The sequence below is a fragment of the Ascidia mentula genome, chromosome 9, assembly GCF_947561715.1.
Source record: "Ascidia mentula chromosome 9, kaAscMent1.1, whole genome shotgun sequence".
Taxonomy (NCBI): Eukaryota; Metazoa; Chordata; class Ascidiacea; order Phlebobranchia; family Ascidiidae; genus Ascidia; species Ascidia mentula.
The window spans coordinates 6,132,307-6,147,834 of record NC_138574.1 but is presented as its reverse complement, the minus strand read 5'-3'; the positions used below and the strand labels follow the sequence as shown (position 1 = coordinate 6,147,834).

General features: G+C 35.1%; 2 protein-coding genes across 2 annotated transcripts; one reads left to right on the top strand and one right to left on the bottom strand.

Moving 5' to 3' along the window:
- Positions 1 to 97: 97 nt before the first annotated feature.
- Positions 98 to 633, bottom strand: LOC145914209 (uncharacterized). The gene has a single exon (XM_083001999.1). The coding sequence runs from the start codon at positions 560 to 562 to the stop codon at positions 227 to 229; it is 336 nt and encodes a 111-aa protein (XP_082858125.1). The 5' UTR covers positions 563 to 633; the 3' UTR covers positions 98 to 226.
- A 4,892-nt stretch (positions 634 to 5,525) lies between these two features.
- LOC145913030 (uncharacterized) lies at positions 5,526 to 15,446 on the top strand. The gene is made up of 22 exons (XM_083000540.1): positions 5,526 to 5,652; positions 6,959 to 7,118; positions 7,292 to 7,560; positions 7,624 to 7,807; positions 8,136 to 8,401; positions 8,770 to 8,823; positions 9,653 to 9,803; positions 9,866 to 9,995; positions 10,504 to 10,706; positions 10,764 to 11,016; positions 11,228 to 11,367; positions 11,477 to 11,532; positions 11,733 to 11,872; positions 11,969 to 12,211; positions 12,269 to 12,424; positions 12,497 to 12,630; positions 13,046 to 13,182; positions 13,356 to 13,536; positions 13,593 to 13,716; positions 13,864 to 13,997; positions 14,278 to 14,458; positions 14,635 to 15,446. Exons 1-22 carry the CDS (start codon positions 5,624 to 5,626, stop codon positions 14,904 to 14,906), a joined length of 3,597 nt encoding a protein of 1,198 aa, XP_082856666.1. The 5' UTR covers positions 5,526 to 5,623; the 3' UTR covers positions 14,907 to 15,446.
- The last annotated feature ends 82 nt before the right edge of the window (positions 15,447 to 15,528 follow it).

The window sequence follows — 15,528 nt, the reverse complement described above, 5'->3', positions numbered from 1 at the left end:
TTGCACTGAAAATTGTTATTTACCAAGAGACAGTCGTGTTATGCGCTATCAGAACAAAATCCAACTACATTTCGGGGAACCAGTGTCTTGTGACGAAATTCCATGAACAAAAGACAATCGCGGCAAGACAAAAACATGTTCTCTGGTGCTATGTGTTTTCGTTTATTCTTTGCACATTATGTACATATGAGTTACACAGCTTAGTCGAAAACCAAACAAGATATGCTTAAGCAATATGCTCCTGTAAGCCAGTTGTTGAACGGGAAGAAGTCTGCATCATAGCCAAAGAGCTTTGTTCTCCCGCCGCAGTTTCTTTGATCGACTTTGTCCACGGCATAAGTCTCTTTTTCCAGTCACCAAATGTCATGACAACCATTGTGACATTGATTAGAATGTTGATGTTGGTTACAATCTGGGGAATAATGTTAATCTGTGTGACGACGGCAACGTTTACCACCACCACTATAATATCAGAAACAACGCAAACAATGGCCAAATGAAAAGCTCTTCTGATCACCAAGATCAGTCCTTCGGCGTTGCGATTGGGCATCTGCTGCGACATGCGTCGACTGATAGCCGCACGATGCTTCAACAGAGGGTAGGCAAATAGTGTAAGGAGACTAGCATGAAAGAATAGAGTAATTATGGCAAGCGTCAGCCAGTGATAATCAGTAGGGAACGCACTGGATTTCAACTTACAGCCAAACCTGCTTCTTTGGTACCATTGTGTGGCGTCATATACCACTGGGTTTATCAGAGATATGATAAATAGGATAAAGAGAACCAAAACGCTAAAATATCGTGTGCAGCACGAATTCAAATGCAGGGTATGTTTGTTTATGTAAAAAGATCGTTGCCGTAACCACAACACAGCATACACAGATATGAAGATGAAGTTAGTTAAAGTAAAATCCACTTTCTTCAAAACGTCGCAAAATTGAAGTCCAGTTTGAAGATCAAGAAAACCTTTTCTATTTTTCATTGCTTGGTTATAAGAATTTTACACATTCTTGCCTCCTATCCGTCTGTTGTAACAAATATATCAGCAAATATTTAAACTTAGTAAACATTATATCTCTTGGTGGTTAGTAAAACAACCACATTTTTTTGAAAAACGACCCATTTGATAGCCATGCAACGACACAATGTTGCATAATGATCTGCCAGCACGACCACAAATTAATGACAAATGGTTCCGAGACTTTGTGGCTAATTTATCAAGAAAATAACAAATTTAACGAAACTTGAGGTAATCTCACAAAGAAATTTCCTTTGCAGGTTTGAAAAAAATTACGTAAATGCCACATTTGATTAAATAATCTCCGCTCAATATATTAATGCTTATGGGAATGTAAGGCAGATGTGCCAGATGCATTTTGCCAAAAGCTCCAGATCCTTCTTTTAAACACTCCCAAAAGCGCACTTTTCTGCAAAATTAAGGCATCCAAAAGCGTTCCAATTTGCATGTTTTTGACGTCGGCAAGCGAATACGAAATTTGAAAAGCTATCTGCACAGAAGGTTCCTTTTTGTCAATTTTGGCACAATATTTCAAATGCAAAGCTTTTTCATAAACATTTTGACGATGTTTTATCAGTATCCATTATTATTTGTAACTCAGACTGTTTATCGAGTAAAACGTTTTGGTGGTTGGTGAACTAGCCCAAATAAACATGCCTTTACCCAAGCTATTACCAAGTAAAAGGTAGATAGTGACTCCATAATAGCGGCTTAGCAATATAGTATAATGATCTGCCAACACGATTTCTAATTTATCAAAGATTTGTGGCTAATTTATTAAAAAGAATATGACAAATTTAACAACGAATGAGGTAATCTTAAAAACGAAGTTTCTGCATTTATTAACGCAAGATCACCTAAATGTAACTTTAAAAAAAACAAAATCGGAGTCAGGATGTAGTTCAAATTTAGTTTTGCTGTAGCCAATGTACTATAGCGGCGTCAAAAAAAACTCAGGGTTTATAATTTTGTGCAATATGCTGCAAACGTATTTTTACGAGTTACGTTTTGTTTCAACAAATATTCAGGTAATACATCATAATCAAAATTTCCAAACTGAAAACTTTATTACAAGTTTCAAACAAAATCGATCGAGCTCTGCACAAAAATATATAAAAAAGCATTTTGAAAAAGGCGAGCTTAATACAGTGAAGAGTTATCAGAACCCTTCTTAAAACAATAAAGTTGTGTTGAGTGAAAACTGTACAGGACACTCATACTACTTGCTAGAAAAACTACACAAGCTTTGTGGCGCTGTTCGAAACGAGGTAATAAGACACTGATTTCGCCTATAGCAAACTGATATAACAGGAATATACCAAAGTACGATCTGGATATAGTTGAAAGACAATATTCGACCGAACAAAAATCTACTGACTATGGGGATTTTTGGATATTTTTGTTTTGTTTGACCAAATCGTTCTGGGACAAACTACTACACAGACCCGGATGAAATGACGAAAAATTGTGTTTAACACATTCATTGTTTGCTACTTTCAACCGCAACCTGACGGTTCAAACATTTCACTATTTTGGCAACAGTTTCAAGAATGTCTTCAAAATTGCTTACAAAATAGCACATCACGATTTGAACTGCTTTTGATCGATCTTGTTGAAGCATTGAACCGTATCGTTGAGCAAAAACTCCATGACATTATCAGCCAACTGCATTTTCACCGTGGTCTCATCTTCATCGTTATTCGTCCAATCAGGTTCCTCCTCACGAAGCTCGTCGATCTGTTATAATATCACAGTTCTGTTAAACTACAAAAAAACAGCAAGCTTCATCATTCAAACTATTTCCGGCGATAATATTTTAGTTACACTCTGTATAATGGCGTGTAACAAACAAAGCATAAACACGATTTTGCTGTGAAAGGGAGTTTTCTGCTGCTGGTTGTAACTTTCACGACAATTTTTTTACGTTAAAATGTGGAGAAATCCAAGGAAAACAATTTATTGAAAACACGTTAAAAATATGCGATCTAGTTCAAGGGCAACGAAAGGCGGAACTTAAAAAGGCAGCTCTGGAACGAAAGGCAGAACTTGAAAGGGTGGCTCTGCAACAGAAGGCAGATTTGGAAAAGGTTGTTTTGGAAGCAGAAAGGCGGAAGTTAAAGCCAAAAAACGATTTCCAGGCTGCCGATGCAAGGGCTAGAATATTGAATGAAGAACCCAATGATCTGACGTCGTCGGACAAAGGGCCCAACCATAGCCAGAGCCCAGAGGTAGAATCGACTTCCTCGGTCCTGGCTGTCGAAGAAGTTCCGACGACGTCTTCTGCTACCCGAGATTGTGCGTCCCATATCCAAAATGGGGAAGTACCACGTGACAACGATAGTCCTCTTGTACGTGCTCCTGTATTGAATACACACCCGGACTTGGAAATGAAAGAGAGCCCAGCTGTATTACCGTGCATCGTAGAGGCAGTTGGAGAAGGCATGAGTATGCCGAAGCCACATGACTTTCTCGGGAAAACCTACGGATTATTGGATGTTTGTACGTTACTTTGAATCGAATCTCGAATGCAAGACTCGAAATGACGATATGCGCCTGACATTGCTTGTCAATCAATGCAAAGGAAAGGCGAGGTCCCCGATTGAACACTGTTCTGTCTTGGAGACGAAGGAAGGCTATCCAGAGGCAAGAAACATTCACTACGAGAACATCGGTAAGCCATATAGTCGCTAGAGCCTTCGTAGAAGCGTTGTAAAATAGAATTCAGCGCAGCGAGCCCCCCAGCAGCCAGACCATCAATTCTACAGCCAGGTGCAATGCGATGAAGAACGGCCATTCATCGTACTTTTCGGTTATTCCGGTGAAAATTCGAGCCAATGGTCGAGAGGTCAAGACGTACGCGTTCCTCGACCAGGGATCCGATACAAGTTTTTACGACAAAAGGTTAGCAGATCTACTTCCAATAGACGGAAGTCCGAGACAAGTTACCATGTCCAGCGTCGGAAAAAGGCTCGCAAATTACAGTGGCATTAGCGCAATTTTTCGCGTTTTGTCATTAAATGAAGATGAAGAAATTAATGTGGACAATGCCTTGTCTATTGACGCTATTCCGGTCGAGCCTAATCCAACCCCGAGAAATACGGAATTGGACAGTCTTCCACGCCTTCAGGGATTAGAATTTCCTCAGTTGTGTAATGGTGAGGTGCTGCTACTTAATGGCACTGACGTTCCGTATGCCCATAGAGTCTTGGAGATGAGAACAGGAAACCGCAAACAACCATTTGCTGCGAGAACACCGCTGTGGTGGTCTCTCGTCGGCCCGTCTATCTGTTATCCTGCCGTTGATAATATTTTAGTTAATTTCCTTAAATGAGAATCAAGGAGAGAGGAATTCCAGCAAGAGATCCCCTACGTATGTGAAGGTCGCCTGACAATTTGTGCGCTTGCGCACCAGTGTACCTTGGCCACAATATACCCCGTGAAACCACTGCACTCCTGTAGCTTAGTCGGTAGAGCGTTGGGCCTGGTTAGCCCAGGGTCGTGAGTTCAAACCTCACCGGGAGCTTGAATTTTCAGTTCTCGCTCCGACTTGTCGAGAAAAGTGGCTGATCCAGCTTGGCTGCAATGCCTTGGCTGCGTAGCATGTGAACCTTATGATTAAAATACGAGAGCTGAGATCACCAAATATAAAGGGGCCTGCGCAGTGGGGCGATCCTGCCTTGCTATGCAAAAGCATGGTATTACTTCTGCGTTACCTATATTCTATTTGAATAAGTTTGTGTGAGCGATATCAATCTGATTGGTTTGTTGAGTTTTTTTCGATCTGGCTCAAAACTCCGGTAAGCATATTTGTTATTGACATAATATCATTGAATAACTGGGATCATAAATGTACGTTTTCTTCACAGAAGACCGTGTTCGTGAACGTGTCTGTGTCCGTGTGCCAAATACACGCGTTTTCGGGAATTGAGATTCCATATCCTATTATGTGACGACGGCGCGGTGCCAGACGCGCAAATTCTGCCGTTACACTCGCAGTCTCGGCCGATACATGCTGAGCGCAGTAAACTGTTTGTTTTTACATTTTAAATGTTGGACACTTACACAAAGCAATGAAGGACTTTATACACGAAAAACTTAACGTCCCTAAGGCGACACATTTAAGCTGTCCAATAAAATCACATGAAAACATAAATGTTGCGTAGAAACTGATAACGTTTGTAAATTAATATCACACTAGTAACGAGATCAAATCACGTGAGAAAGCAACCGTTGCTATACATTTTGAAATGAGATGCTGGACGAGACGCTACCTAAAATGCCTTAACCCCATGGAAAGAGATTCCTTACGTTAATTACGAAACTGGCTGTTGTGTGACCATTGCTCATATTTCCATGAATTCAAACGTTGCTATGCAACGTAAAATTACGTTACAGACCTTTGCTTTGACTGGAGTTGAGATGCGAAACAGGGTATTCCCACTAAGCGGAACTGAACTTGCTTTGTTACGTCATTTGTTTGTCGGTTCCTATCCCTGCAAAAAATACAATTTGGAACCATTGGAACCGATGTTTATGTAGAAGTGATCTTTTTGCCTGAACAGAGAACAAGTAGCAAGTTTAAAGAAAACTGGTTAATGGAGTAATATGGCAAGACATCACCATAATGCCGAAAAGTAGGTTAATTCAAGGTTCCGACTTCGCGTCAACAATGTGTCAGACGTCACAATGCTGCAGTTAAAGATTGGCGGAAAATGCATTGGTTTACATAGGTGTTTTTCAATAAAACGTGCAGTAAATCATTTTGTGGGAAATTTTTGTTGTTTAGTCGTACGCACTAACAAAATACACAACAGATAAGCCTTAGTGTCCGTCCGCTGTCAGTTTCCATACGATCAAGACTTGTTCGCCGCAGTAAAAACGCACACAGCAGCTAAAGTTGCTGCCAGGCGCGCTAATTGCCGTTACCGTATTTACTCGATTGTAAGCCGCGGCTTATAAAGTTTTTTAACCTACCGTTTGTGCGGCTTACAATCGAGGGCGGCTTATATTCGAGGGCGGTTACATTATTTAATGTCACGCCGATATTTTGTCTTCGCTCTGTTTTTTAATGAAATTTACCATCAACTCGCTTCATCGTACCAATACGTTTTATCTCCCAAGATTGTCTGCGTATCTCACAATTTTAAACTACAGATTTGTTGACTATTATTGTTGTAGGGCACCTCAGTTTGTCTTTAACATTAACGTGCGGCTTACATTCGAGGGCGGCTTACAATCGAGTAAATACGGTAATTTAAGATGTTTTTCTTCGCCTAAGCAGAAATTTTTGGTGCTTGGAATACTTATATTCTTCGAAAATTTCTGCTTTGCCTAAACATAAAATGAAAAAACAAAAACCATAAAAAAATTTAGGTCTGCGCTATACATGTTTTAGTAAAAAACTTGTATCTAAAGCAATGCATTCTCAGTCAATCTTTTTCCTGCTGCATTGTAATGTCAGACCCATTGTTGATGTGAATTCGAAACCACCAATTGTATAAGTTTCTTCAAAGAAATGTTTTACTATTTAATGCAGCTTGTTGCAAATATAAGGTTTGCTACAGTTGAAACTTTCTGCTTTTTCAAAAATGAAATTCGTACATATCTGCCAGATTTGAAGAAAAGGGCCTTTCACACTTTTGCATAGTATTGGTAATCCTGACAAAAAAAATACCCAATATACATTAACACAAAAAACTGTTTGCTGATCTGTGCACTGTCTGTGCAATCAACAGTCATGCATAAAAATACCTCTGATCAAATCGTAGACTTTCCAATCTGGCATAGCCGTGTTTTCAAATTATGAAAGTTTTCTCAAAAAAAGTGCAAAACTTTTTCTTTACTGATTATTTAAATGTTGACAAATTAATTATTGGTGCATGTAACTAAAACAAATGCTTAATAATCTCTAGTTGTTATTGTTTATGATGTGTAATGCAGAGATGTTGTCATTCCTGCTGATGACCAACATGTTGCTCGTTTTCTTCTCAAAAACAAACCAGCTCGGTTCAAGTTAATTGGTGCTTTCAACGACTTTGCATTTGTTACGATAAATAGTAATGAACAACAAGAAATGCAATATTGCTTTTCTCCATTAAAGGTACCAGATTTTTTAGGTTTTGTAGTGTGTATTTTATTTAGCAAATATAGATCTTAATTCAACACAGAAATGTTTCATGCTAACGTATGACAAGATTGGATCTTCGCACTGCTTCCCGATTCAATGATTTACATCTTTACCATGCTTATTAATCCCAAGAAACATTTTTGCAGGGAAAAACCAAGATAGCACCAAACTATTTTTATCAGCGATGCAAACAAAGTCTTGCACACTTTTTGGATTCATACACAACAGTGAAAAAAACATTTCCTCGAGAATCTATTGAGAAAATGGATCCTTCATTTTTTGATGATGCTGATTCAAGATTGTTTATTCGTTGGTACCAAAATGCCAATCATGTGATTGTATTGCACATGATTGGAGAAAAAAACATTGTTTCACAAAAACTGGAATACATAAAAAACAGTTTGGATAGTATTGGGTATGCTTTAGAACGCAATGAATATATTTTGCCAACATTAAATAATTTTTTAATTATCTCTAGTTCATCTTCTGTAAGATTGGCTACTGTTAAAATTCCTGCCAAAGACATACATGTGGCCATGTTTGTTAAAAATTCTCATCAACATATCAGCAAATTAAAAGAATGCATGAAACATTTAGGTACCATTTGCATTAAAATCAAAGCCAAACATGATATTGAGTATCAGATCTCATCAGAGGCAAAAGTAAGTATTTATCCAAACCAAACTAAAATTTATGTTTATCCATACCAGATTTTACAATTTGAAGAGTAAATTGTTTATTTGCTGTATGATTAATACTATCAAAAATTAAAATTTGTATTTTATCATTTGCATTTTTTTTTTTAAAAAAACCTGCAATTCCAGTAAGTACGATTTAGGCATCAACATTGACAACAAACTAATAAATTTAAATTGGTTGTATTGATTTACTGCAATTTGGTAAAATGTGCAATGTTTTTAACATGCATGTATTATGAGTAAACGTTGGCAAAAAACAAACATACATTTCTACTTCTTTAAATACATCCAGAATGGAATGGAACAGTCAATGTTTGAAACTTTGTGTGAGACCATTATTTCAAAGTTTGAAGATAATTTCAAAACTGAAAAAATTACATTTGCTTCTGGTACTATTGCTAAATCAAAGGTTGGGCCAGAGTTTTATTCCAACAAAGATCGAGAAATATTTGAACGGTGGTATAAGGAAAATGACCATGTTATTCTCAGTGGGCCTACTGAGAAGGTGCAGGGGCGGTTACAAGAAATAAAAAGAATGTTGGGTCAACCCATAACAAGGTATGTCATCATTGTAAAACTGATGAATAATTACTATTTGGTCACATGCCACACCTTTTTCTGTTTTTTTACAAGCAATTTTGAAAACATGCTAAAAATTGTGTTGAAGATGTTGAATCAAAAAAAGTAGAAATTGAAAGCACTGTGTCACAATATAAAATGTTAAGTATTGCTTCTATTTTTTTTGCTGCTGCTGCCAGGCATAGTAGTAATGGGAATTGGTCTTCATACAGAAGAGCAATTCCCATTAGTTAAGTATTGTGTTCAATTGGTTCCTTTGTTAGGTTAAAAATGGATTAAACCATATTCAACAAACTTTGACATTTTTATTAACAAACAGTTAAAATTCCTTTTCTTTCCCACAACAGCAACATGGATACAAACGAAGATACAAATGAACACTGTAAGAAGGATGAGTGCAAGTATGTATTTTCACTTATCATGCAAAAATGGGTTCTTAACTTTTTTACTGTCACTGCACCACTTTGTTTTTTCACTGTCTACACACATTACCATGAGTGTATCCCTTTATGTTAAAGATAATTTTTCCTGTTTTTTTGTCCTGTAACCTTATCATGTCGTTCATCAAACACAATAACATGCAATTATTATTTCTGTGAAAATGTCTTTGGTAACCAAGTAATTTTGTAATTCTTGAAATCTTTTCTCCAACAAACAAACTCTTAGTTGGAAACTGATTTAGTATGAGGGAAGATGGGACTTCACTAGTTAATGGGTTAATGTGCTTGGCGTAGTTAGTAGTGATGCACCGGAACAGTATTTTTTTATTTTGCTGAAATGGAATATTCTGCACAAGTTGCCGAAAAAACTGAAACTAATTTTAGTATTCATCTCATTAAATGCATTAAATTTAAATAAAGCATGTACTGAATGGGATGTACTACTATCATGCAAACTTTTATCGGTACTAAAAAAACCTTGAATGTTGTACCAACTGTGTAAAGTATTTTTCATCACTGCTTTGACCATAAAAATAAAACAAACATATATATACCTTTCAAACTGTTTAAACAGTACTAACACATGTTAATCTATGTGTGTATGCATATCAGCGATACATGCAGTAAAATAAGTTTCGGTTTGTCGAATTTATTCGTTTAAAACTAAGGTTTTCACAATTATTCATTTTCCACCAGATAAATTTAGCCAATTGAACTTTCCGTACATCCCTATTAATTGGGGTATTACTTGAAATAGTGCATGCCGGTTTGTTATTATACACTTGTTAAGGTTGCTTGTGAAATGTGAAATCCTAAAGCGAACCAACAAAAAATTTTCTGGAAAAGTGAAAATTAGCTGCTTTGAAGACGATGAAAGGCTTCTTTTCAATGGATCAGCAGAAGACATCCAAGAAGCTAAAGATTACATGGATAACCTTAAAGTTAGTTAACCATCATTAAAAAGTGTCGAGAATATAAATTACAGCAGTCCACATCCTCACAGAAAGACCTGTTATCAGCAATTCCGAACATAGTTAAACAGAAAATAACTTTCCTGGAGGAAATGTTGACAAACCATGTGCTCTATTCAGAGGAATTGATTAAAAAAACTTTTGAACACCTCCGTGTTAAAGGTAGTGTTATCTTTAATATTTTGTTTAATTTTTTGCATTTACATTTTTACAATATCTGAAACATTTTGTAGACAACAATCTGAGACATTTTTTTGAAACACTTGGTTCCTCAGAAAAATAAAAGTTTGTTTTCTTGGAATCTCCTGTTGTCTTTATGGCTCACAAAGACTTAGTAACAGATATTTTTAACAACTCCTGTAAATAATAAAGTAGCTTAAACAAACGATTATTTACAGAAGTTGGTTTCTGAGAAAGGTCCATTTTGATTATTTTTTTTTCACTAATTGCAAAAAAATGTGGATTTTATATTGACTAATTTTGTTTTGACTGCAGTAAATGTCTTTCCATGTTTTATGAATTCAACGAAAATTAAGTTGTAGACATTTTACATGTGAAACAAAAATTATATTGTAGTTTTATAACTGAAGCAACATACAGTACTGTATCAGTTTGTGAAGTATTTGTTGTTCTTTTTATCTGTTTGTTTAAAATTACTTACTTTTCATAGGGGTTGTGATCTTTGAAAATGGGTTAAAATTAGTTACTTTGAGTGACTCCCACTTTGAAACTGGTTGTAAAGCATTGGAAGAAATGATCCAATGTTTGGAAACAAATATTTCTGTAACACTGCCACATTCTGCACTGCAAGGTGGTGACTGGAAATGTTTTACTCAAAAACTTTCATTGCAGCATCTTCATGTGATTGTTGAGGTACAATTTGCAAAAAGATTATTGACTTAATAGGATGTTATATAATTACGATTCTAGAATCACAAAATCTACACACTAGGATTTGCAGAGAAAATGCTGAATGCTGATTTTGTGGAGTCAACTGTTCGTAATCTCAACAAAGTTATTGAGAAAGTGCTTAAAACATCAGCAGTGTTTGGATGCAATTCTGCCCAAGCTAAAATGATATTTGATCGCATATCTAGGGATCACAAATATCCAGTAACAATTACCATGAAAATTGTTTCAAATGGGATTGAAATAATGGGACCAACTTCAGATGTCAAGTCAGGTAATTTTTGAAAGCAAACTTTGTTTGTAGGACAATACAGGTTTCTATAGTTTATTTATTAAATATTGCTCTGAATAATGTAGTTTTTTGAAAGTGTTAGATTAAAATGGTGACACTTTTGTCTTGCAAAACAGTAAGATGAAATTCATCGCACTAATAACTGTATGTACATTAAATGTGTGTTAGCTTTACCATTGGTTTAATTTTTTAGCAATGTCAAAACTTGACCAAATATCATGGCAAGAAAAGCAGTTAACATTTAAGGCAGCAAACTTATCAGATTACCTTGAAACAAAGGAGTGGAAAAGTGTTGTTAACCATCTTTATAAAGAATACAGCACTATTGTTCAGGTTTTTATGCTTTATATTCTTGTTAGCATTTCTTCGTCAACTATTTGAATAATAAACTACCAAATGCAGTATAATATTTCCTTGATGACATTTTGCACTTAATTTATAGACCACTCTATCTTCAATGCCACTGGAAGAGTCTTCACTGAGTTGTGATAAACCTGGGTAAGTAAACCATGTACTATTTTGCATTTTTTACATTATTTACTATGCTTTGCATTTAAAGATATTATTTTCGAATAATGCAATATTGAAACTGATGAATTATAGCATTTATAAAATAAAATATATGTCAACAGTAGAAAAAATTTACTTTAATTTACTTGCCGCACATACACAATACAAAATAAAAATTTAAATTTTAGATCAAGTCACATAAATGATACTGGCGATTCAGAGACCTGGTATGGCACTGTAAATGTTCAAGTGATGCATGGTGACATAACACAACAAAAAACCGATGCCATTGTTAATGGTTGTGTTGCCAACTTTGACCTGAGTCAAGGTAAATATGGAAACAAAAGCACATTGACTGACTTTATAGTTGCGTTGCTGGTATATTGACTATTTCTGATATGACAACTTTTTCTGTAACCTGCAGGTCATTTATCACCTTATATTTTGAAATGTGCTGGATTGCAAATGCAATTCGACATCAATACAAAGCCAGTTTTTGATTCCCTTTCATGCAAAGTAACTAAAAGTTACAATCTTTCATGCAACTATGTCATACATGTTGTCACTCCAAATACAGAAGTTGAATTGGTGAGACGAATAAATAAAGTTCTTGATATAGCAGAAAAGCTTCAATATAAATCTATTGCCCTACCAACCTTAGGATCAGGTAGAATCGAGTTTTCACTGTAATAGTTGAATTTGATTTCATATTAAGTGTTTTTAGGTGGAATTGGTCTGCCAATAAAGAAAGTTTCAAAATCATTTGCCAAAGCATTTGAAGAATTTGCTGCATGTGACCCGAAATATGTTAAATTGATCAAACTTGTTGTTTTTGAAAAGTCAATTTTGCAAACATTTGCACAAGCAATTGAGAAACAGGGTATTTGGTTCTGTTTAGGCTGTTGTGCTAAAAGAATTATTATATATGCCATAACTTTTTCTTTCAATTAAGTAACTGGAAATAGAAAAATGCAACAGCACCCAAATGTAGCTGAGATTCTTTCAAAAAGACTAAGTTGCATGGAGTCCAATTTGCAAACTGTTGATGTGTTTTTAACTACTGACAGAAGGGACAACCTAAATAAAGTTAGTATCATGAGTCCTTTTTCTTGTACATAGAGCACTTAGTTTTATGTGTTCGTATAATTTCATGTCAGAAACAAGCAAGAAATATCACAGGTTGCAACTTTAATTGACTATTTTGTCCTTTTTACCTTGTTAATTGGCACTGCTCAGTTGTTTATGAGTTTATGTACTACTTGTATTTTATATGTGTCACTTTGCAGTCAGAGTTAACTTTGCTCGTTTTTGTTTATGTAACATTCATTGTGAGGCTGCTAAAAATGAACTTGTAAATTTAGGGTTTAATGTATCCTGTGTTTGGGTCTGGCCATTCTTTTAAAGTTTAACTAAATAATTGTCTGCACACAATTCTTACCCTTAATTAGTTTTATTTATTTAAGTTTAAATGCACATCAATATTTGTGTAAATTTTATTTAGGCTGTAGAACATGTTCAGTCTAGCATGGAGAGTCAACAACATATAATTCCTGACAATTTGGTAATGAGTGATGATGGTCTAATTGATATAGTAGATGAGGCACTGAAAACCAAGTCTTACCTTAAAATTGAGAAAAGGTAATTAGCCTATTCTGATTCATCCATTAATAAAAGGAAAACTAATTAACCAACTTTTTTAGTTTCCTAATTTTGCCTGAGTTCTAGATGGTAAAATCAACTTGAAATTATTTTGTCCGTGCTGTCACTGAAAAAGTATGTACTCAATTTTGGTAATATTATCTGCATTTTAGAAAAATAACTTTACATGATCCCATGCACTCCACCAAGTTGAAGGAGTATCTTTCTAATGCATTTTCTGATCTCAAAGCTGGAAACCTGCTGGCAAAAAGTTGTGTTTGGCAGTATAAAATAAATGATACCACCATGGATTTACCAATGTCCAAAAATCTAGTGCTCGAAAATGAGTACAAGGTACTAAAAGTTTGTATAATTTGAATGCCTTTAATACAGTGTCGTGCCCTGTGCAGAAAAATTCCAGCTCAAGTTGTAACATACAACTTTATGGCATGAAAACTCTTGTGAACTTTCAAACAAGGCAAATATTGATTGGCAAAACATGTTATGAGTTGGTCCGCTTGCCTTTTCAAGGAGGTTAGTTGTAATTTTTTAATTATACTAATATTGGGCTAACCCACTGCAATGTCCCATAAATAACATGTAGTTTACATTTTACTTGATGCACAAGTTTATATTTATTGTATTGCAACATATTGTCATGTAACTGGTTGTTTCTCGCAGAACTTCCAGAAAACTGGGAAAAAAGTTCTGGTAAACGTAAAATTAGATTGTCTTCTGGATCAGATGACAAGGAATACCAACATGTAATAAACATGTTCAAAAAAAGCAACCCTTTCCACAGATCTGTTTTAAAGGTTAAGTAATTATTTAAATTTTGATATAATTTATTGCTTTTTTATAAACAGATAGCATATGTGTATATATTAAACGCCCATTCACCTTGGGCCTTTTTTGTAAAGCACTGCTTTTTCAAACTGTTGGTTTAAGAAACAAGTAAAAGTTTAGGTGACCTTTTGTGGTAAAATTTATATTTTTTGTATTGTGGCAAGTTTTGCCAGAAGAGTCACCCTCAACATAAGATACTTAAATGTTTAATTCCTGAATATTTGACATTCTGACACATAATATTTTTAGATTGAAAGAGTACAGAACATTGGTTTGTATCGTCAATTTAAAATAAAAGAGGAAGAGGTCCGAACCAACATGTCAAATTTAAGCTGCTCTGTAGTACGTGAACTATTTCATGGAACCTCATGTGCAGATACAAAAAAAATTATTGATGTAGGCTTTGATCGAAGTTTTGCTGGAAAAAATGGTAAACTTCATATACTACACATATGTAACCTAATATTTCAAAATGTTTGTGAGATAATCAGTCAAATAAAATCACTTAGATTGGTTGGTTGACATTATTGAACATACTTTTTGCTTAAGATTGTTATAATAAGTTGAAGGCCTGCTAATATATCAAATAATTTTTTTATTTTACAGATACATTTTGTGGTCGTGGTGTTTATTTTGCTGTGAAATCTTCTTCCTCTGTATGTTGCTGCACACCAGATTCCGAAGGGCAAAAATCAATCTTTCTGGCCAAAGTAGTAACTGGTGAATACTGCAAGGGAGACTCAACTATGAAAACTCCTCCTCAAAAAAACAGTCAAAGGAAGTTTGATAGTACAGTTGATAATGCTGATAGTCCTGAGATTTTTGTTGTGTACAAAGATTCAATTGTGTATCCTACATATCTAATAACTTTTATTTAACTGTTTTAGGCATTTTTGGAAAGAGAGAACCAATCAATAAAAATTTGGCTTAAATCTGAAATAATTACGCTTGAACCAACCACTTTAACCCAGTTATATTAAAAAAAAATTGAGGCAAAAGCTAATAAATCATAAAAAGCAACAGAAAAATCACATTGAAAGAGTGTTACTTGTGTCATACTGTTTTTCTTTTTAGTTTTGTGAGTGCTGTGTTTTGTAGTTTGCTTTTTAAACCTAAAGCCTTCCACTATTTGTTCTTTATTTTGATACCTACTTTATAGTGCACTTAAAAATGTACTCCTACTTTACAAGTGCTAAACTTTGATTTTAAGTAGAAGCAAATCCTTTTCTGTGTTTATTTCAAACCCATACAAACAAAATTATTGTACACCTGGAAAAATGCAACCACGTTTCTGGAGGACAATGATTGTGCTATATTGTGAATAAAAATACTTGAGTAGTTTTTGTTGAATTGGGGTGATGCATTTGCTTACAACATTTGCTGTAACTGATTCCTTATTTCCAATAAAAATCACACTTATTGTACAGAATTGCAAAGCATGTAATTTTTAGACATAAGCTGTTGCACTGAAATTTGTTATTTACCAAGAGACAGTCGTGT